A 23,877-nucleotide genomic window follows, 5' to 3' on the forward strand; every position below is an offset into this window, starting at 1 on the left:
TTGGGAATTAGATCTAGAAACAAATCGTTGTGTATTTGAATTTGATCTGGAGTAGTTATTTCGACTATTCGGTCTATTGTAGTGATTTTGTGATGAATTATACGTGTTTCTTCGTTCTGGTGATCTTCCTCTATAACTTGAGTTATATGGGGATTGATTTCTTGTATAGCTTGTATTGTTCGGGAGTGGTTTTCCTGAACTGTTGTTGCTGTATACATTTTTGTTTGGTAGATTTTGATCTTTTTTCATGTATTGATAGAATGATTTATTTGGTTCTTTGTATTTTTGAGGTTTATTTTGGCTATCTTGCTGTTTTTGTCTACATTCGGAAATACTATGTCCGTATCGTCGGCAATAATTACACCATTTTTTGAAAGATGGTTTGCCTTTAAAGTTTGGGTTCTTTTCGTAAATATTAAGTATTTCAGTGATTTTTTCAACGAGATCTGTGTCTGATTCTTGTATATTATTAATATTAGTGGGAGTCGTTTCAATTTTGTTAACGTATTGTAATTTCAGATTTTCCGTTTCTTCTAGTTTCATCGTGATTTCTGCTTGTTCTAGTTTGTCTACTAGTTTTCTAAAATCTAAATCGGGTTCTCGAATTGAAGAAGGATGGGATGCTCTCTTTTTTATTGCTATTTTCCTTAATTGTGGTGTTAAGGTCATCATTAAGATTTCTGTCATCTTTGTGTTTTTATAGTCATGTGTATTTAGTGAGTATGCTTTTCGAACTAGTGTTTCGATTCGTACTGCTATTTGCTTGATGGTTTCGTTTGGTAATCTGCGAATTTCATTACATAAAACTCTTTGTTGTTGTTTGTTTCTTTCGGAGTCAAACATTTTTGAAAATTCTTGTGTAAATCTTTTCCAGTTTGATTTTATTTCTTGAGGTAGTACTGAAAACCATTTTTGGGCTGCGCCATCTAAGGTTGTTTGTATCAACGCTGTGCGTCGATGTATCCAGTTTTGATGTAGGGGTGTATTAATTGGTTCAGGTCCTATATTTAAAATCAAATTTGCTGTTACTGCATTTAAATAATCTTCTACAGAGTATTCAGGGTCTGTTCCTGTAAAAACCATTAAAGGTTTATTTGATGTTATTGATGATCCACCCATAAGGTATGGATTCATTGTCATTTGTAATGATTCAGCTGCATTTGGCATTTGAGAAAAATTTGAAAGTTGGTTTCTTGTTATTTCATGTTGTTGAAGATAATACGGGAGTGGTATTTCATTTTGCATTTGTGATGGTTGATACGAGTGTGTAGTCATTGGATTTTGTTGTTGAATTGGTTGAAAAGATTGTATATTAATTGGATTTTGTTGTTGAATTGGTTGTTGATATTGTGCATCTATTGATTGTGGAGAAAAATTTCTATGATTTGTACGTGTTTTCTGTATTCCTTGTCTACGATATTCTTGAGTATTTGGTGCAAATATATCTGGTTGTAAGAAATCTTCATCTGAGGATAAATAATCCATTTGATAAGATGTTTGTTTTTTATTTTTATTTTGTTGAAAAAATGGGTAATTTCCACTGCGATCCTGTGGAGGATTTGGTTGAAAATTTGTGGAATTATATTGGGCCGTTGGGTTATCCCAGTTTCGAGGTTTTGTATATTGATTAAAATTTCTTTGTGGTTGATAATTTGTTTTTGATGGATGTGTATAATTATAATTATGGTCTGCAAAGTTGTTTCTAGTGAATGTTTTGCGTGTTTTTGATGGTATTGTCATGGGTTTGTATGTTTGGTAATCCATATGTGAATATTTAGGGGCAACCGAAGGTTTAACGGTTGATTGTAAGGTTACCTGTGTTTGTGAAGGATTTGTATTTCTTGGTGTTGTTAAATTTGGGCGTATTGGTGAAATACTTTGTTGTGTAGTTGTTGTGTGTACAATTTCTTCATTTATGAAGTGTGATGGTGTCTGGATATCTTGTTGAGTAAGATTCCTAGTTCCATTGAGGTTTTCATTGTGTATGACTGTAGAGTTTAAACTATTATTTTGTGTATCGGGTAAAAATGTATTATAGTTTAATGGTGTTGCATCAATTGTTAATGGTATTACTCTTACATAATCTCTTATGTAAGATATCGTACTTATTGCTTGACTTGAGATTGATTGTGGGAAGCTTATAAATGCGGGATGAGACCATTCGGGGTCCCAAACATAATCTGATTGTTCTGTGATAGCGGTATCATCGTTCGAATTTTGGGGTCTAAAATTTTTTCTTGCTTGTGCAATTAAATCAATATTGTGTGTGAAATAATCTATTATGAACCATGCCAAAATTTTTTGTAAATCGTGTTTGGTATGTTGTGAAACGTCGTCTTTCGTGAAATTTTCTTTAATGATGTTTAAATAACTAGAGAGTAGTGTGATTTCATGTCGTACTCTTAAATGTTTAGATGTTTCTGTCGGTGAGACATTTGTTAATGGGATTTCGTTTTCTAATATCGAAATATAACTATATATTATTGCGAAAACTTCATTAGTGAAAATGGAGTTTGCTCTTTGTGAGTTATGGTATTGGATGCTTTTTATATATTCTGAAAAAACTTTTGAAAATTCTAAATCAAGATCGTCTGTTTGAATAGTATATGTTCTATTATTATGGTTTGGTGAGGTGAATTCTATGGAGTAGATTCCATACTGTTGTGTTATGTTGCATATATCTTTTAGATAGTGATCTATGATTTGTCTTTTGATTTTTACATCGGGGAACTCTGTTTTACATGGACTGATTCCGGGTTCAAATAAATTTACGAGTAAATTTTGACAAAATATGTGTTGTCCTCTATCAGTATCTGCGTCTACTATAAAGGGAAAGATTTCATCATCATCTGGAGTTTCGTCACCTGGGGTGTGCGTTGAACTCATTTTTTCGTTCGATAACTGTTAATATGTAGTTATTAATGTGTCGAATTGGTTGATTCCAATTGTATAGATGTACTGGTTTTTGTTTGTACTGTTTTTTTATTCTTCTTTTTCCTCTTTGTGATGAATTTGAAGTTGTTTCTGAGTCAGAAAAATATAATTGATCGTGAAGTGGGTAATTTTTATCTATTGATTCTTTTAGTTTGTAAAGTTCGTCTAAACTGTTGGTTTCTGATTCTGAAAATGCGTTTCGATTTTTTGAAAATCTTTTTCGTGTTATTTGTCTTTGTTTAGTTATTATTTTTCTCTTTAGTGTTTGTCGTTTTGTGCGAATGTATCCAACTGTTTGTGTATGAGGTGTGATTACAAGGTCGTATTTTTTGTTATCTATTTCACAATTGTGTAAAATGATTGTTTGTTTATTTCCTAGGTTTTTAAATGACATAAGGTTTAGAATGACGGATGCAAAAGGTTGTTAAATGATTTCTATTGACTTAAACTGTTAGTTCTTACGATTTTTTGGTTAGCTTAACCTGGGTCTATTTGTTCAGGGTTGGAGAGAAAAGTATATCGATTCCGGAGAATGATTTTTACTTTCTCGTGACTAGTATAAGCTAAGGTGTTAACTTACTTAATCTTACTTAGGGGTAGTGATTGTGTTCAAGGGTTGGAGAATAGTAAATCGATCCACAAGGTTCAGGTATAATTAGAACGCGAGTAGTTCGTTAGATACTATTTTAAACTTACTAAGTCTAAGATTTATCCTGGGTCTGGTAAGAGGAGGGGTCAAGTGAAGGATGAATAACCGAAGTTCTTCACTGTTTATCCTAATTTGAATGATTAGTTTTGTTTAAAAATTTCTATTAGTCTTGGGTCTTTAGAAAGGGTTGGGTAGTGAATCGACGTTTGAGGTCGTTAGACACTAATTAAGTGGGTGGGGGAGAACAAAGTTGTTCTGTTTGATCCAAGGATAAGCCTTGATGATCAAATTTAAAATTTAATTAAGTAGAAAATGATTTAAGATCCAAGGATAAGCCTTGATGATCTGGTTTTAAAATTAAGTGACTTTAAGTTTTAATAAATTTTTTAATTTTGTGTAAAGGAAAGATTTAGTGTTTTGATGATATTAGTGGGTTTATGATTGCTGTTATGTTTTAGGTGATGAAGCTGGAACAACAGGATGATTTATGATTACTAACCATTTATTGTCATGCTACTAATTTTTATTTTTATTTTCCAATAAATATTTTTCAAACATGTTTTGTATAATACTGCAGAATTTTAAGAAAACGATCTTAGATCTTTTTATCAATCGTTATTGTATAATATTAATTTTGTTTAGCGCCTGTATTGATTTTGAAGGGTAACTTCAAGGTTTTATGTTTGCAAATGGAAATCTAAATTCATTGCAAGTAGTATTCGAAATATAAAAGTTTGTTCTGGCTTTTGCCGAACTATCATATAACTATACGGCAAGTTTCTACTTTGTCGTATGTCGTCTTTGGTTCGATGTCTTCTTCCAATTCCGGGTAGTTCTATTATGGTTCGGAATATTGGCTCGGATCTATTGAGTCGGAGAGACATTTCAATTAAATTATTGTCGTATAACATTTTGTAAATGTTTTTGTCTAATTTCTAATCTATTTTTGGTTAATTCTAATCTAGTAAGGTCTTGTTCGAGACTTATGGTCGCACCAGATGAGTTAAGACTGGGGTGTATAACTCATAGAGTAATTTCGGATAGGGTACACCGTCTGCTCGTCACGCTATCTTATTTTCGGCCGGATAGATTCGTGCAACTTCTTAGTCTAATACCGATCCTAATCTTACTCTTATACTATCTAGTCTCAGGTTGTTTAACTAGTCTCTGCTAGGCTCAATAGATCTAGGGTATACTGGTTTATTGCGGCTGCTGAAGTGCTCGGGAGAGTCCAACTAATTTCTAAGTTAAATTCAAATCTCTCTGGTGCTGAAATTACAAGTAACTTCAGCACTTACAAATAAGTGGGTTGTTAGTTAGATGGATCATGATTGGTTAATATTAAATACTTTACATTGGTAAAACATTTAATTTATCCAATCATAAAATATAGTTTAGATCAGGTTCCAACATCCCATACATTTTCATAATACCTGTTTGTATCAAACAAAAACTAGCCACCAAAAAACTTATGACAAAAGTTAACCAGATATAAAGTAGCAAAGGTTCCATCAAATAATGACAACCTTTATTTGCAACTCAGTTTAGAAAAATGGATACCGTAAAAAAGACACTTCGCTGAGTTGAGTAAACAATCAAACGAATCGACAAGATAAGCTACCTACGTGAAAACTACTAAATCCAAACTACAGTTTGAGCTGCATTTTCCCATTTTCTAAATTAATCGAAAAAGAAAAATGCCTATACTTTGTTCCTAAGTAATTTTAACTACGCAAGCGCAATAGAACTTAAGCAGTATCTTTAAATGCCTGACATCATTTAAGTGCAAATATTTGTCAAGAATTAGAACATGTTGATTTTTAAAAAACAAGTCGCTGTATTGACGCACTGTTATTTCCAACAAGAAAGTGATTAAACAGATTTTGTTTCCAGCTCGACTTTGATCATCGGAATTTTGAGGGAAATTACCGAAGTTTCTGTATTCACAAAACAAAAGATGATTTTTTCATCATCTCGCTTGGAATCACATGGTCAGACCATAACTCCTGCCATCAGATCAAAAATTGGCTAGGTAATCGTTTAAACTTTTTTCCCATGGTACAATTTAAACAAAACTTAGGGTTCAAATTGCACAGGCATTTATTTGTTATTCATAGGCTAGTTTTGAAAGCAACTGTCGATGTACCGGAACAAGAGGTTTGATTTATCTGACAGCAACAACAGTAAATCGCTTTTATTGTCGGTATTCCACCCCTCCCCCACATTTCTACTTTTCCATTCTCTTTGTTGTAATGCATTAAGTTTTATGACGACTAAATGCGTGAAGTTACGATGTAACCTATGAAGAACAAACCTGCTCACTATTGACAATTGTCAGTTTGTTCGCCCATGCCAAATTTCCTAGCATTTTGACGACGTTAAAATAGTTTTCCAAACTTAAATTTCAAATGGGGGGGAGGTTGTGAAAGATCCGGTCTTTGTTACTAACCACGAGTCCCCAGCCACTGCCACTTTGTTCATGCGCCAGTTCAAATCCACAGCTGACAGTGTGCTCTTGTGCGCTTTAGTCTGGAACAGCTCCTGGCCTATCTCCTTCATGTGGGTGGAGATCATGATGAAATAGCCCAGAGAGAAGCCCAACATCAAGTACCCGTCGCCATACCTGAAGTCAGATAGGTTGATGGTATACATTTTTTAAGTATCTCAGACTTGTAAATTTGGCGAAAAATCAGCTCGTGTTCGAAAAAGGTTATTGCAGTTTGGTCATGTCTAACTTGGCTAAAAAATAGTCTAATCGATATACTATTTAAACTATTTACAACTTTAAACTTGACACAAATTCACCTATGTAGTGTCAGAACCCAATTTGCACAATTAGGACATGCACAAAAAATGGAAATGAAGCTCGAGTAAACGTTTTCACGGCTTAAATCAAGCTATTGTAAGATATTAAGTAATAGAAATAAGCTATAGTAAGCCTGCTCGCTCGCTATATTCGCTAGAATTGAGACAAAGCAAAAAATTTAAACCTGTTTTTCTCGATACTGAGACAACTTTTCAAAACTTTTCAATGTCGTTTAAATCACGACTGGAAGGGCTATAATATGATATATTACGCAACCCATTCAGATGATTATTTGTGATACCTGATTTTGCGTAGACAACAAAAAAAACTAAAACATCCGAATACCGAGCTCCTCCCCATTTTTCACAGGTTAGAAACAATAAGGATAAGAATGGGTAGTCTACCATTTGTAGGTGACGATGGTGCCGTACTTGGACTGAAAAGCCAGCTCGATAGGATTATCCACATCATGCAGATTGAGAAGCAACAGAGTCTTGCCCCCAATCACTGCCGATATCTGAAATGAATTAAGTACACTTCCAACTTACCCAGTTATACCCTGACCTTATTCTACCCTGAACTGCTCCATAATTAGACCCGACCTAATTTTTAAAACACAATAACCGCATAGACAAGCAACAAGATGTTCATAGCAATACTTCACAAACATTGAGGTCATACAAATCTTACATGCAGCAGCATTATGGATATTTGGGTCTGGCATTTAAAGAATTTTACAATGATCATATTTAAAAAGATCTTTTTTTTTGTAAAAGAAAAGATTAGTTTTTGTAAAAAAAAAACGTCTGCTAAAATTGCGCAGCATCTCATTTATCAAATTATTACGACTATGACCAAGACGAGTGTAGTAGAATTAGGAAAGTATGTTCACTTACAGTATTGTCCTGTCCATCCACATGTAATTTCTCGTCCATCTTCATGTCTGAGAACTCCACCATACTCGGGTCAGCACGCACTCCCAGCTAAACAAACCAGAATACAATAACAATTACAAAGAAGAGTAGCCAGTTGATAGACGGGGAGCACAATGTTGCGACCCCGCAGCCACTGGGAAACTTCTTCAATACTTCTGACAATTCTTGGACTCGCGTACAACATATGACTTCAAGTAGACATATCAGCTTTAAAAACTTTCAAGTTAAATGATTCGAAGACAACGCCTTCTAATTTTCCGGTTACCGAAAATTCGAATCAGTTTTTTAGACTCAAATCAATTTTGGTAGAAGTTTTTTTGATACAGAGTCGAAACTGCAACTCATAAACTCGAAAATTCACTAACTCAAATAAATAGAATTAGATGATCATTTTTAAAAAAAAAACTACATCTCTACGCAGTGATGTACATTTAAATAATATAAAAAAAATTGCAAAAAAAAAACATAAATATTTTGACAAATAATCAAATTTGCTGAAAATAACTGAAATATTTGATTTCTTGGCATTTAAGCAATTTACCATTTTTTTCTCGAGCTCGCATTTTTTGCCGCCTAGTTATTCTAGAAAACGTCATCAAAACTTTCAAAAATTCAAAATTCTTGATATTTTCTAAGAAACTGAAAATTGACTCATTCAGACATCAGTTTAAGTCCCCCCTAAGCAATCTTTCAAATTATTGTATTTCGATAAAAGTTTTGCATCTATATTTTCCCATCTTAGTTTTTCCATTTTTATAACTCGGATTCGAAATTTTTTCATGAACCTCAAACGAAAAGCAAAACATACCAGCTTTTCAACAGTTGAACAAAAACAGGCCTACTTGTGTAATTAGTTCAACATCTAAGGTTTGAGGTAGGTTTGACGCTTCATTATCATGAGATCAGATAAGATACAGTTGCATAGTTCAGTTGCTTCAGACTTGAAAGATTAAAAAACAGCAAAATCCGGAGCAGAACAAATATTCTTGAAAACTATTCTAGATGGGTCCAGAGCGGCAACATCTTGGAATGATGACGCCACCAGAAAACAAATCTTCGCAGAATCAAACGAGAGATCTCAACATTTCTAAGGCTAAAAATCGTACAATTGAAAGAAAATACTTTTACACAGAGGCGAAGTTGCACTTCGCATACACAAGCAAAAATATGACCGATAACGCTTCTGTGAAAAACTGAAAGATTAAAACTTTGAGTCTACAAAAATTCTTTAGTGACGCACGCCAATTATGATGCATTAGCAGTACCAGTCAGTTTGAAAAAAAAATAATTGATTAACCAACTAACATGCCTCAATGTATAGAGAAGTCTATGTAGCAGTAATAACTTGAAAAAACTAAATAAAAAAATGAATTTTTTTTTTAATTTGAGATTTTTTGTGAAAATCGTCCCCCCACACGCCATATTAAGTACGAAGTGATTAATTTCGCTCCTAGTAACGAATCAATACTGGCAAATAAGCCTCCTCCTTCAACCAATTTGGAACAATTTCTATGACGGATTAAATCTCCGCTTACGCGTTAATGGCGCGAAATACATCGCGCGTTAATTGCCCCAAATTGGTCAAAATGGCCAAAATGGCGATTTTTAAACCCCCGTAATTTTACGAAAAAAATGATCACAGGTGAAATATCTTTCCAAAATCAAGCTCAGGACAACAATACTATTTGAATGATATTAAAATTCCGTCAAAAATGTCTAGTTAAAAATGGCTCGTTAAAAATTCCGTCAAAAATGGCTAGTTAAAAACTCCATCAAAAATGGCTAGTTACCACGAGCACAAATATTCCGTTGTTTTCGTTACGAAAGTCGGAACAGTAAAAGTCTGTGTTAAAATCTTTAGCATTGGCTGTTCTTAGTAGCTGATTATTGATCAAAATGAACACTTTCAAAATGAACACATTTTATCGCAACAATATTGGCGAATTAGATTGAAAAAAAAAGATAGTTCATACTATCGCACAAGCATGGCTTGTGTAAAGATGGAAAAATGTTGACGCAAAATGACAGAAGATTGAGCAGAGGTGACGTGTAGCTTCGCACCACATGCGATACCACTCAAAAACTTCGAAAAACCACATCAAAATTTTCCGAAATTTGGAACCAGTTCCAATTTGGAGAAAAGATAACGGGAAAAACAAATAACGACGTTATTATTTATTTAAACCATTGGACGAGCGGCGAATAAGCCGATAAAAGCTAAATAAACTTCCGTTGAGTCGAAAACAAAAATACTTTTGAAAAGAAACGAAAACAAAAGACTTTTGAAAGCTCTGGAATTCAATTTTTTTAATCGCCGTCGAAAAATACGCAAAAGATAATTGAATACAATAAACCAGTAAGCACATCAAAACAAGTCGCAACAAAAGAAGTTAAACTAGTCTTGGGAAAAACAAAAAACGAAATTACAAAACACAGGCGAAGTCGAGCTTCGCATCATTTGCGATAAAATACAACAAAGGCGCTACACCAGATAAACCGAAAAAACTTCAAAAATGTCGCTACAATTAGATCTATGAAAAAGAAAAGGCTCTGGTTTCCAAAAAAAACAATAGCACGAGAAAAAAAACAAACAATTATATTCAAGATAAAACAGTATTCAAGCTAATGTGCCAATAATTCACAAAGAAAACTCAAAATTTGCAAATATCATCAACTTTCGGCGCTGTTGAACACATTTTCAGTTTCGGCACTGTTTTACTTCGGATCTGTTGAACGCTCCAAAAAATTAGCTTACAGGAAAAGTCTTCTACCCGATTACACTACTTTTGCTAATCGTAAGGATACTTTTGTCCTTTTTTGCTTTCTAATGAATTTCGAGGTTTAGGACGAGCTCAATATTTGTCTTGCTTTCATCAACGCTGATTTTGTTTTCACCTCAATCTAAGTTTACACTTTTAAATGAAAATCGGTCAACTCGTCATTCCGTCTAAAGGAATCTACCTAAAAAGAACAATTGCTACAGGCAATTAAACACAGGAGCTAGCCGCTTCTGACCCAGTCACAGCCTCCTGTGTCACTCGTACAACAACCGGTTACTCTACTCCTGGATTCATTAAAGACTGATCGTTCACCTGAACCTGGTCACTTCTTGAAACTTACCCAGTTTATCGAATCTGAACCCAAATCAGGCCCCGAGGCAAAACATTTGTGCACAGTTAATTGACTAAATCACTGCATGTTACTTCATTACTTTAAACTTAGCAAGTCAACCGCTAGCAAATCATTTTCGATCATCGGTAAAAAATGAAGTGGACTCAGTGAACCGATTGAAATTATGGCCTCAAGAGCCTCATCATCATCACACCAGTGGTAAAATTTTCTTTCGTGTCTCAAATTAACGATGCATGTCATAAAGGTCAAAGACAGGAAAATATGCGTTTTGTTTTTCTCTAAGACTCTTACACAAAATCTTATTTTATGTTCCGTTACGACAAGAAAAAGTCCTGTCCTACAACAACTTGCAACAGAAATATACAAAAAACTGTTGAATATGCACTTCAAAGTAAATTTTATGGTACATTTTTAACAGCAGAAGGTACTTTTTTTACATAAAGACAACTAGGATATGCAGGTTGATTGAAGTTCAGATTATAACAACAATCGTTAAATGACAACTGCTCTGCTCTGCTCCTTTACATATCAGAATGGAGAAGACAAATTACATATTTCAACAACAAAACAACCAAAAACATTTTTTTGAAGCAAAAGGTAGAAAACAAATTTACTTTCTTTTATTTTGTTTCAAAAACAAGAGTATACTTTTTGAAAATCCGTTATAATTGACACATTTTTTTTTATAATTGCCACAACCGTTTTTTCACACGAACATACAGCAAATTTAGTTATGTTATATTTTGTGCAGAGCAATTTCTTACTTCTGCTGTTTACTGCTACCTTGACAACTTCAATTTTTAGAGAGTGTTTATTAGACCTAAGAGCACTAATGACCTGAAACTGATTTGCTAATGATGCTCCAGTTACACTGGGTTAAAAACCTTTTAAAACAGACGATTATTTTCCGTTCCGTCTCCGATGCTGAAAAAGGTGGGAGAAGATCAGAACCAATTAAAAACTTTCAGCATTAATCTGACTAATTTAGTATGACCCTACCCCGTAAATGGAAAACTACTCTAAAAAAATTTTTCTGTATTTGGTTTTCTTAACTTAATTCACAGTGAAAGTCCCTGGTCTGGGCATTTTCTGAAACTACAATCAATATTGATCAAAATGATGAATTTATTGGGTTTAACATAACCAGGCAAAAATGAAACATAGGTTACTTATAATTCTTTTTATGTCTAGCTCCTATTGATATTAAACAGGCCATTTTCTTACAAACAAACTTTACAAACTCAGAAAAACAAGAAGGAATCACCACAACGGCGCAAACTTTTCATTTACCCTTTCAACTACTTGTTCTTAAGTTAAGACCAGAAGATAGCGTTTTTTATGTCCACGCATCCCCGTCAAATTGAGCATTTATACGAATTGGGAAATAAGGTATTCACTGGAAAATGAGATATCAAAACGTTTAAATGAGACTTCGTTATCGAAAATTTGGATAGAATTCAGCTAAGGATTACTTTTTTAAACGAAGCTCGCAGAAAAACTTGGCAAACGGAAAATATATTTTATACGTCTATTACACAAAAAAAAATTCAAAAACGAAGTGAACAGGCATCTATTTGGAGACAATTGATTGAAAAAATCTCTGATTGTCATTTTCAAAATAGTAACTCAGTGTGAGCTAACGATCGATATGAACTGATTTATATAGCTAACACTATTTTCAAAAACTAACGTTATGAGCAACCCTCAAGACCGATTGCCAGTTAAATTTAACTTATGAAATTGCTTTTTCGAGTAGGAAGAGTTGAAGCTTTGAGCTTTGTTACAGTCCAATGTTCCATTTTTCACGATTTTGCAACTGCAGAGCGTTTTTGCTTTCCATGTAGCAAATTGAATTCAAAGGACTTGAAATTCAAACACAGAAGCAAAGCTGAGCTTCGCGCCACTTGCGATACAACAATTATAGGATGAGTGCAACATGATGGTAAAAAATAAGCAAACAGAATTTCGAACGATGATACAACTGAAGACGGAAGTGGAAAAACGAGAAAATCATTTACAAATTTGAATTTGAGCACACAAAAATTAGTGCCAGAGTCTTATTATCTCAAAAGTACTGCATCCTAAGAAAAAAAACCGGTAATTCGGCCGAGCGAATTGAAGCCGACATCCAATACGCTGAAACATGTAACAACCACATAGGATCCGCGATATCAATACAAGAAGCGTGTGCAAAGTAGACTACATAACTTGGAAACTCAACCAACAAAGTTTAGGACGACAACCATAAAGCCGAAAAACTATCAGAAGAAAATTAATATCAAAACTCTACAATTATACAACCAGAATTTTGAGTTCTAGATATAGCATGAGTAGTAACTAGTACCCGGTATTTAAATTCGAATTTTCATGAAATTGACATGTCAGCAGCATAGAAGCACCATAACTTTCTTTAACTGATTTTGTTAAACTAGTTGTTAACCCCAAAAAAGACTATATTCCGGTTTGATAACTCTTGCTAATCGCACTCGTAAAAACTTAATATAATCTTATTTTTAACAACGACAAACTATACATACGTCAAAATAATTTGATAGAAATCGAATGAAGGGCTTTCTTCGAAAACTTTGGGAAAACCTTATAAGAGAGAAGTACTAATTATGAGAGATTATTGTAAAACTAATAAAAATTCTGAATCTGGGCAACTTGCACCGAATTGTAAATAAAAAAACTTCAATTGATTTCAAAAAGATTTCTTATCTGAGAATCTTGAACCAAATTGAGAACTATTGACGGTAGCGTTTAATTTCAAAGCCAGGGATGTAGAAAATTGTTTGCTATAAATATAAAGGCCATTGAAAATCACATGATTTATCACTAGCAGTTTCAAATCGCGATCATAGGCAAAGGTCAACATGAATTTTGTTAAAAAGGTCCAGATAACTTGATTTGCAAATTATTGAATTTCAAGGCAATTCAGAGGCGAAGCGGAATTTCGCAATTTCTGTGATACATCACGAAAAAAGGATGACAAGATACAGTGCTGATTTAAAGAAGCTTCTTGTGATATATATTTCTCATCAATTAACAAAGTAGTTTCAGCGTAATTCTTGATTAATTGAAAAAAGCCAAAAACATTCTATATGTAATATCCGTCTAAAATATATTTTACGTTTTCCAAGTTTTTCTACGAGCTTCGTTTTGAAAAAGTAATCCTTAGGTAAATTCTATCCAGAATTTCGATAAGGAAGTCTCATTTAAAAGTTTTGATATCTGATTTTCCAGTCGAATTCCTTATTTCCCAATTCGCATAAATGCTCATTTTGGCGGGGATGCGTGGACATAAAAAACGCTATCTTCTGGTCTAAACTTGAGAACAGGTAGTTTAAAGATTAAATCAAAAGTTTGCGCCGTTATGGTGATTCCTTGATGTTTCCAAAATGATCAATTGTTGGAGTAAATTTTTGGTTGAGAACTTCGGAGAAAAAATTGCACCATATTAATATGATGAAATTCTAAGCAATTTTTGTTCTGTTTTTGTCTAATCTTAACCCAATTTGAAAAAACTTGTTTGAAAATTCAAGTTTTAATCATTTTGTCTAATTTGGATAATTTAAATCAGCACTAAGTCATTTTGACAAAAAATATGCTAAAAATATGACAAAAATTATGCAAAAAATATCAAAATTTTGATTGAAAATGTTCAAAAAAGATCTGCAATGAGCTAGAATTGATTTCCGATTTCAAGACTAGGAGTCATACGTCCCAGCATCTGCTCCGCTTGTGTTAAAACTAATTCCAACAAAAAGTTCAAAGATTTATCTCATTTTCGAATATCATTTTGGAAAAAACATGTTGCGAAAGACAGTTACTAGTATTTGATAAGCATTAAACAGGAGTAGTTTATGATCGGTGAGTAAGCTAACAAAACTGGGGTAGAGTTGAGTAAAAAACAACATGCATAAAATTTGAGGCTACCATTTGAATTTTAGTCCATTTTCACATGCCACGCAGCAGGCACGCAAATTAAAAAGAACTTCACCCTTCAAATGACAACAATTAAAATTGTTATGCCGATAGCCGCAACATTTAAAGCCGAGTAAACGGGGTATTCGGAATAAATGAAAATATAGAAAACTGGAGTTAGGTTCGAATACAGCAACTTTAAAACAGAACAAAAATTTCAATTTCATAAAAACTCAAAATATGTATGTTGATTCACAGAATTGCTTTCTTTTTATCCATTAAAAAATTGTTTGTTGGAAAAAATAGTTCCAAAAAATAGTAAACTCTTTAGTTAAAAACATATGAAAAAAATTCATGTAACGCCCACATAGGATCCACGATAGATATACCAGTCACGTATGCACAGTAGACTACATAATTTGGAAACCATCAGCAGAAAATAAATATCAAAACTCTATAATCATACATGCAATAGTTTGAGTTTTAGATATAGCATGGATTAGCTGCTAGTCCCTGACATTCGGTAGTTAATTCGAATTTTCATGAAATTGAACATGTAAACATCATAAGTGATTCACGTGATTTTGGTAAACCAGTTGTTAACCCGAAAAAAAGTATCAATTTCAATTTGATAATGCTTGCTTATCGCATGCGTACACAAACATAAGAACAAACTAAACATGCACAATATTTCATTTGTTTCGAAAAAAAAGCTGAGCTAAAGAAGTGATAAGTCAAAGCAAATAAACTAGCTTTTTTGGAACGGCTTTTCATTATCGAGTTTCAAGAAAAAAATATATGGCCCTGTAGCACTTTGAATTTTAAGAATAATCTACGGTTGACCGTTTTTTCCAGACAGAAAACTGGATTAATAGGTAAATTAATTATTCCGCTCAGATTTCAAAAAATTAGTATCCACTTTCGAAACTAATCTACTTTCGAACCCATGGGGCCCTTGAAAGCAATAAGTTGAAGCTCTGCTGTTATCAAACGCTTTAGCATAAAAGTTATATTTGAATTAAGTAGTTAAATTTTTAAAAATAAAAACTTGGAAAAAAAGAAAAATTTAAGCATGAATTTTCAAGTTAATCAATTTCTGCTAAATTATCATATCAAAACAATCTTCCTTTTTTTCACAGTAAGTATCATCCTCGTGAAAAAATAAAGCCACCATAATAATCAAATAACATGTTGGTATATAGTTTTTCGCTACTAGGCTGCTTAAAAATAGCCAACAGACAGTTGGAAAAGAGTCAATTAACGCAAGTACACGATTAACTTGATTTGTTTTTTGAAAAAATTTCAACTTTCAAAATTCAAAGATAAAAAAACAGAAGCCCACAAATATATTCGAGTTTCAATAACAGTTAGAAAAAAAGAAAAGGTAAAACTAAAAAAATTCGGCTATAAGTCCGAATCATACTCCCGACCTCAAATTCTAGCAGGTCCTAGCTTCTGCGCCATAGTCGCTTGAAAATAATCAAACACTAGTCTCAAAAAATCCAATAGATGAGATTGATAATGCTATGCAGCAAGAGTAACAGTAAATTAGCACCTATTAATATTTGCTATTTGGGCCCGAAAAAATGTCGATTCGTAATATATCATTAAGTTCGATAGCTCGCCTGTGTAAAAATCAACTTGTTCACAAAAAGGTTCCAGTTTGAAACAAAATTAACGTGAATAAACATAGAGAGCTAATTTTCAAGTCAGTAGGATGGAACAAAGATATGAACATTTCCTAAGGTACAGTTGCGAAATGAACTCGAAAACCGAATTTTGAAAACTTCGACTATATAAAGGCTTTTGAGTGGAGCCTTTATATAGCTACTTAACATACAATTGACATTTTAATGATAATAGTTAACTATCCCCCCCCCCTGTGCATGTATTATTTTTTGACAACCATTGCTGTATAAAAAATGCATTTCAAAAATGTCAAAAATCTATTGGATTTTTATTTTCGCGCGTTCGTATTTGTATTACTCACTGTTTATATAATACCTACATGAAAATTTTTAATTAAATATATTTTCTGAAACTTGTTTTCAGCTATTGAAAATGTGGCAGCCAAAGCTGAATTTCTGAAAATACAAACAAGAAGGGGGGATAGTTAATGAGAACCAAAATTTTGAAGGTAAATGTGTTTTTAAGGTAAATTAACGCTATTGATTATAACTAACAGCTATCTTCAGGTACAGAACAGCCATGTAGCGTGACAAGGTTGGTACTGCTGAGGAGTCTCGTGAATAAATTATTGATAAAAGTTTTGGGCATGCCGCTATGAATGCCATAGGCATAAGCTTCAATAGGGAAAGTATCATTAATTATTCAGTTGTGTTTATCGTTATCTTCTTTACTTTCTGTTTAAAAAAATACTTTTCAGTCTAAATCGAAACAGGCGTCTGTTGTATGTCATTCGTTTGAAATCAAAAACCAACTTCTAGTCAACTTTCCCCAGTATTTGACCAACCTAATTAACTATTTCTTTTGGGACTCCAAAGAGCGAAACAAATAAATTCTGATTTTCCATCAAATCGTTTCCACTCCCTTCATATGTTCAATCTAAATCTTCTTTCAATTTCATTTTAATCAAATGTGCACTAAAAACACTCTTTGGGACGAAGTATTATTGACAAGATCGGCTCTCATTGCGTTTTTCACACATTACCCAATCATCAACTCAGCAATGAGTTATTTAATTGTTGGGGAAATTTCTTCGCAATTTCCCTCCTCCAGTAGAAAACATTTTTAATACTAGCAATTTCAAAGACACTAGTTGAAAAGGAAAAGATAATTGAATAATCGCAAGCTTAAAGATAATTGATTGAAATTGCTTCAAAAAAACTCCTCGCGGCTTTTTTCTGAATTTCTTTCTTTTTTCTTTAAAAATTAACTCGGCATTTCAATGAGAAAACATGACAGATGATACTTATCGGATAACTAACCCTAAGTTTCAGCATCACTATTTGCTGCAATGATTACTACCCCCAAATCTCAACTGTACACTATAACTACTGATTGATTCATCAATCAGTTTCAACAAAAGCACAGTCAGTGAGTCCTATTGTGTCAATGAAGCGACACACAAACAGTCAAATATTGGCTCAGTATATTCCAATTATGTTCGTTACTGACTCTAATTTATTTAACATAAGCTTACTTACCATCGGATTCTATTAGTATTCACATTTTGAATCAACATCACAACTATTCTCTGCTACAAAATCCTCGACTATGGTAAATTTTGACATTTAGAGTTCGTTTTTTTTACCGTATGACTTACTTTTCAGTCACATCCCAGAATTAAAAAACACTCAAACACATTTGGTCCTAAATTCTATGTAACTTTATGGTTTTAAACTCAACTCGATTTGGTTCTAAAAATTTTAATACAGATTTTAAAAAAATGATATCCTAGTAAGAATCCTATTGTCAAAAATGATTGCTTCCGGTAGTCATCAGGCCCTACTTTCCCACCTTAATGAAGTTCCGTAACTGCACCATTAGAAGACAGGCATCAATTATCAGCTTACTTCTAATTACTTTCCCTGGGTTTCCTGGTCCACCTCAGCCTTGTCCCGCTCGGAGCAGTAAAAGGAGTAGAATTGACAACTAATTACTCAGATTTCAGTCATTCTAGACCAACCACTTCCTCTCCTTCCCTTCCACCCCTCGGAGAGAAGCTACGGAACTGATCGCATTTTAACCCTCATTTCTACCTCTATTCCTAAAACCCAACACCCCCACACCAATACGCAGATGAGCTTAAAAGCCGACAAAAAAAAACAAATAAGAACCTGAGTCAGGCTCCTCACAACACTAATTTAGATTCCCCCACACCGATAAGTGAAAAAATATTCAAGGGGTACTAAAACCAAGACAAGGATGTTCACTTAAGATATCTCACTTTTGTTCATTCGTGTTTCCTCCAAAAGCGCCAACTAATATATATTTTTAATTTTTACCTTATTTTTCTAAATCTTTTTCGTAATTCAGAACTCGGAACAACCTGCACTACTGTCGCAGCTGATCACGTGTGCTAGTTTCTAATTTTTTTCTGCCCTTTTTGAGTGGTGCCTTTTTTGCACATTTTTTGCATTATTTCGATTAACTTTCTGTTTGTGGTCCATCTGAAGTTAATTTTATCTGCTAATTTATGACAAATCCTTTTCTTCACTACGTGTGGCTCTGTTGCGTTTTTAGTTTCCACCTCTGAACTCCTTCAGCGAAAGGAGCAGCACAACAACAGAATAATATTGATGGTAGAATTTACACTGCGGCCGATTTAAACTCTTCAACTGTTATATATATTTTACTCTTCTTTTATTCGGTTTTATTGCCTCTATTTTTGCTTCCTGCTGCCAATAAGAACAAACACAAGACCAAGTTGGCTGATTGAAAATGCAAAAACAACAACACACTACAGCGCCATCTAACGAATATCACCAAATACCAGACACGAACACACAAACTTCAGATGACATTTTCTTGTTTCTTCTACAATAATAATAAATATGTCAACTTTACGACCAAAAACCTATTAGACATTGGTCTCATCTTCTTCCCTTAATTACTTTTTCCTTTTAAACTCGAAATAAAGGACAATTCTAGTTAGAAGCCAACCAGTCTTAAACATGCATTCAATTACTAATTTTATCAGAAAAACTGTTCACTAATTAACAACAATATTCAAACAGGTGAACATGAAAATACTTCAGTTCCTTTCAGCGCGTGTTACTTTATTAGTTCTTACCACGATTTTAAATTGCAGTCGTCAAATTCGTTGCAATCAAAATTTTCAAAAGCTTCTTGACATCAGTCATTTGAATAATGACTTCATTAATATTTCAAACTACCGTGGTTTGTTTACTGTCACACCAATTACTGTCACCAAACACTCACTTGTTTTCTACACTGACTTGGAACACATTTACGTCTTCGATCTACTCAATTCCTGGCTCAAAAAATATCCCCTCGCACAGTTGAGTGATGGCCTTAAAGTTACAAGTTACCATTGCTCGTCCGTAACCAGCAAGCTAAATGTAATGCAAACTGCCAAAAAGGGAGACGGCTTAACCTCTAACTTAATTTTGTCTATCTGCTTCGAAAAGTGCCAAACTGCAGTGATAAATTCTTTTTGCTTTCTTGTTCCAATTAGCGTACAAAATTCTGAAGTCAAATACGACCCAGAAAAAATCATCAAGCTAGAAAACTTCGCCCAGATTTATCTCTTCGACGAAACTTCTGAAAACGAAGACCGAATTTTGACAGCCCATGGACTAAATACTGGAACTTTAAAACCCTCTGAAGTCATGTTTGGATACAACCTGGAAACAAACGTTTTGAATATTCGGTGGAGAAACGACTTGGAATTCGATTTCGGATCCAAAATTATCGAAAATAACCAACAGAAAATTCTTTTGAGCAATTCGCAAAAAATTTTTAAAAATGAAAACGCTATCGGAATTTCGATTTACACGCAAGATAATTGGATACAATCGGACAATGAAGAAATATTCACCATTATTGTTAGTAACTTTTCAAACCCCGATGAAACTAAATCCGTATCCTTATCTGCTAAGTGCCAATTTCTAAAAGCCACACCTGAAAAATGCAAGAACAAAGATTTGATTCAGTCCAAATTAGCTCTAGCAGATATTTCTGAATCACGAATAACTGTTACTCGCTCTTTAATTCACGATCTGAGCTCAACCGAGTTCTGCTCGATTGATATCGACGACCTGATTTATCAATATGAGCAATGCTTAAACTCAGCTCAATGCTCAATAAATGGAAAAGAAATTCAGACAACACCAGACATCAGTGCTAAAACTTTTCTCGATATTGAATCATTCTCCGTGATAGACGTGACGGAAAAAGATTTAATGCTAGCAATTACTCGAAATCCAATCAATGACAAGTTATTACTAGAACGATTTGTGCTGAAAAAATTCAGAAATGCGGATCAAAATACAACTTCTCTTTTTCAACTCGATACCATTTTGATACTTGAAAACAATTCTGAATTAGAATTAAAATTAACTCAAAGCCAACTTGTTCTCAAGCAAACATCATCGGCAAAACAAAAGACAGAATTTCTCAAGCTATCCCAATTTTTCCCTCAATGCGACTCAGCTTCAAATTGTTTTCAATGCCAGTCAAATGTTTTCGGCCTGCGTTCAAAATGCAAATGGCAAAACAATCGCTGCGAGGAAACGTCAGATCCAAACACCCATCCAATTTGCAGTCCCGTTATCGAATCAGTTTCGCCGACAATTGTTCACCTCACAGAATCTTACGATATCACCATATATGGCAGCTCACTAAGTCATGAGTTCAAGGTCAGTTGTAAAGTGTTCACAGAAAACAATCCCAAATCTGGAAGCCCACATGATGATGTGATCATTGCTGCAAATCAAGAACTGAACTCTTTTAACTTCGCAAAGGAGGTTCAATTTAACATAGGCGGAAATTTGGTACATTCCCTCAAATCACTCAAATGTCAAGCCAATTTTGAAAAAGTTTACAGAGGAGATTTGGAGATGACATTAGATTCAGGATCTGTTGAGTTTCCTTCGCTGATCAAAATCACTGATCCTAAAATAACAAATGTTTATCCCAAAATTATACCATTTACTACTGGAACACTGCTGACAGTCGAAGGAGAGAATCTCTGGAACGGTGACGTCACAGAGAGAGATCCAGAGCTAGAGATCACCCAAGTTCATGATGACAACAGGTTTTTAATTGCATGTGCACATACAAACAGGACTGCAAACTCAATAACATTCCTGGTCAAGAAACCAAAAGAAAGTCGGAGCCAACCAAGCCAAACCTTGCAACCAGGAGAAGCTTTCGTCAGCTTGCAATATGGATCACTATTTCGAAGGTGGCAGCGGGACACACTAACCATACAGGATCCATCCAACATTCAAATGATCCAGGACAAAATAATCAAATCAGGAGGCATGGATGTCGTGTTTATTGGCAACGCCATTGAAGCTATTCCAAAACCAGTTTTGATAACAACAGTTTTGAATCAAAGTTCAGCTGCAGCTGAGATAATATTCGAATCAGGCGAAAAAAATTGCAAATTCCAACCCTCGCAAAGTGAAATTCCATTCGCTTTTCTAAAATGCAGAGTAACTCCAATTCCTCGTTACTTGACCTCAGATAACCTTGATTACGACATCTCGACTGTAGTTAGCTTAAAATCATCAAAGTCACTCAAAGATCTTCATTGTGTTACACAACAGGAAACATGTGGTTTCTTCGATGACCTCTTATCAGGCGAGGAAAACGAAGTCACTTTTGTGGACAATCCGACCATTTACAAAATAGACGGGCCAAACTCTCTCAAACTCAACTCAGCTCAGGATCGGTTATTGAATATCAGTTACAGCGACATGGATTTAGACTGGCTTAAATACCGAGTGGTAAGCGTATTGATCGGCGATAGCGGCGAATGCGTAATCAAAAATTATACCAATACGACTTTAACTTGCGAGGCGCCGAGTAACATTCCGCGCCAGTCGCCAATCATGGTCTACCTCGGAACCGAATACAGCGTCAACGTCGGCATGTTCTACTACGAAAAAGAAACGAGCATGTTCTTGTTGTACCTAACTATCGGCTGCAGTATTGCCTTTCTATTTATTTTCCTTTTCATTAGTTTTATAGTTTGCCTGCAACGCAAGTCAAAATCTCAGGACCAAAAAGACGGTTACAATGGCCCCACATTGAGTACCGCCAACAACATATCTATGCACTCTCTTGACCTCGCAAACGAAGATCCCGTTTCCATCATACCCGAAGAAGAACTAGAACAGCTAAATGAGTTCACAGATAGCAAAGGCATCCAGATATACGCATCGCAAAGAGTTTCTCCTGTGCTCATTTTGGGAATTAGTGAAAAACCAATAGGCCACGGTCAGTTTGGCGAAGTTTATCGTGCTGTTCTGAAATACCCCCAGGAACTAAACAGGAACCGAAATACTGATCTAATTAACATTGCTTTGAAATGCGTGCGTAAAAGACCAAACAGTCATCAAAACAAGCAAATTTGGAGTCAGTTAATTCAAGAGGGCGATTCTATGACTGATTTCTCACATAAAAACGTCCTTGGAATGCTTGGTTTTAGTTACATCTTCCCTCCTAACAAATCAGACGCCGAGTTTTGCATAGTATTACCATTTATGAATGCAGGGAACCTTCATAGCTACTTGCGTCAAAATGGTTCCCAACTACATAACGATCTCTTGGCCGATTTTGCATTCCAAGCAGCATGTGGTATGGAGTACCTACACGATAACGGAATTTTGCACCAAGATTTAGCAGCTCGAAATTGCATGTTGGACATCGCCGAAACCACTAGTGAAGTCACTCTAAAAGTGTCTGATTTTGGACTGAGTACAGAAGCCACCAGTCAGCAGAAAGCGAGCGTCCTCCCTATTATGTGGTGTGCACCTGAACTTCTCAAATCACAGAACTCAGAACGGGTTTACTATCAAAACGGAACCGAGCCCAGTTACAGAGACTTCTGCTCGCTTCCCGTTTGGAGCAAGGAGGCGGATGTTTGGGCTTACGGGGTCCTCGTCTGGGAAATATTCCACGAGGGAAGGAATCCTTACCAGCATTTGGGTAAAGTGTCCACTGACAATATGAAGTATCAAATAGCTTACAATCAGGAACGTCCTAGAATCGAAAGCCATGTTGAGATGGACACAATGATTGAGATCATGAACCTATGCTGGAAACAGGATCCGAAAGACAGACCAACATTTAGGGAAATCCGGACTCAATTAGAACACCTATTTGACCTGGCAGATGAACAAGAAGATGCCGAAGAAGCAGATTCGAATACCTTTGCCGCATTGCCTACAGAAAGAGATGCTTCAGCTATCAACTACAGCCACAATGACGCCTATCAAGATGACGACAACCCCAGGGTAACCTCTGAGGTTTAGTAGGAAGCAAATACTTTAAAAAATCACTTAATAATCATTTTGAATCAAATTATTGTTTTCATTATAACATAGTTATACTAGCTGATTTAATATATTTTGAAAAGCTTTTCTAAAAATACAATTTATCCAAACAAGGAGAGGAAACTTTTGGCTCATTGTGCTTGCAACTAAAACCCATGGAAAAAAATGATTAGAACGACAAAAAGTTCGTCATAGTGTAATTTGGTGTAAAGCGACCAAGTAACGTTCGTCATAAAACAATTGATCATTTAGACTGAGAGAGCTTGCTTAAACGCAAAAGAAAACTAGCTTTAAGAGCTTTATTTAGCGCTTCCTTGGCAAAAAAATATTATGAAGATTTTGAAATTATTGAGCAAACAGATATTTTTAAAGAAAATTTTCAATTTTCTATTATTCACATTTTGAATACAATTGTCGTCATTTATGTCTAATTCGCTAAGTTTCTACGCGTTTGTATTGTACAGAGGATAGCTGGTTAGTGTGTAAGTAGCAGATAAAATTCCAACC

At 34.6% G+C, this 23,877-nt stretch overlaps 2 protein-coding genes across 5 annotated transcripts in view; one reads left to right on the forward strand and one right to left on the reverse strand.

The window, feature by feature from the left end:
* The window catches only part of LOC134846985 (WD repeat-containing protein 19-like), a 107,313-nt gene that overhangs the window by 77,810 nt on the left and 5,626 nt on the right, over positions 1–23,877 (reverse strand). For all 4 annotated transcript variants that reach the window (XM_063864458.1, XM_063864460.1, XM_063864459.1 and 1 more), the window contains exons 5-7: positions 7,286–7,372; positions 6,794–6,906; positions 6,033–6,206 (exon numbers count right to left, since the gene is read on the reverse strand). In XM_063864458.1, the coding sequence (XP_063720528.1) occupies positions 6,033–6,206; positions 6,794–6,906; positions 7,286–7,372 (374 nt within the window). The remainder of the gene's footprint in view (positions 1–6,032; positions 6,207–6,793; positions 6,907–7,285; positions 7,373–23,877) is intronic.
* Positions 17,477–23,425, forward strand: LOC134846987 (hepatocyte growth factor receptor-like). The gene is made up of 2 exons (XM_063864461.1): positions 17,477–17,620; positions 18,587–23,425. The coding sequence occupies exon 2, from the start codon at positions 19,087–19,089 to the stop codon at positions 23,347–23,349; it is 4,263 nt and encodes a 1,420-aa protein (XP_063720531.1). The 5' UTR covers positions 17,477–17,620; positions 18,587–19,086; the 3' UTR covers positions 23,350–23,425.

The sequence above is a fragment of the Symsagittifera roscoffensis genome, chromosome 5 (assembly GCF_963678635.1).
Source record: "Symsagittifera roscoffensis chromosome 5, txSymRosc1.1, whole genome shotgun sequence".
Taxonomy (NCBI): Eukaryota; Metazoa; Xenacoelomorpha; order Acoela; family Convolutidae; genus Symsagittifera; species Symsagittifera roscoffensis.

What these genes read in the sequence shown, in the direction of transcription:
- LOC134846987 (XM_063864461.1), top strand. Translation starts at nt 19,087, where the DNA reads ATGAAAATACTTCAGTTCCTTTCAGCGCGTGTTACTTTATTAGTTCTT.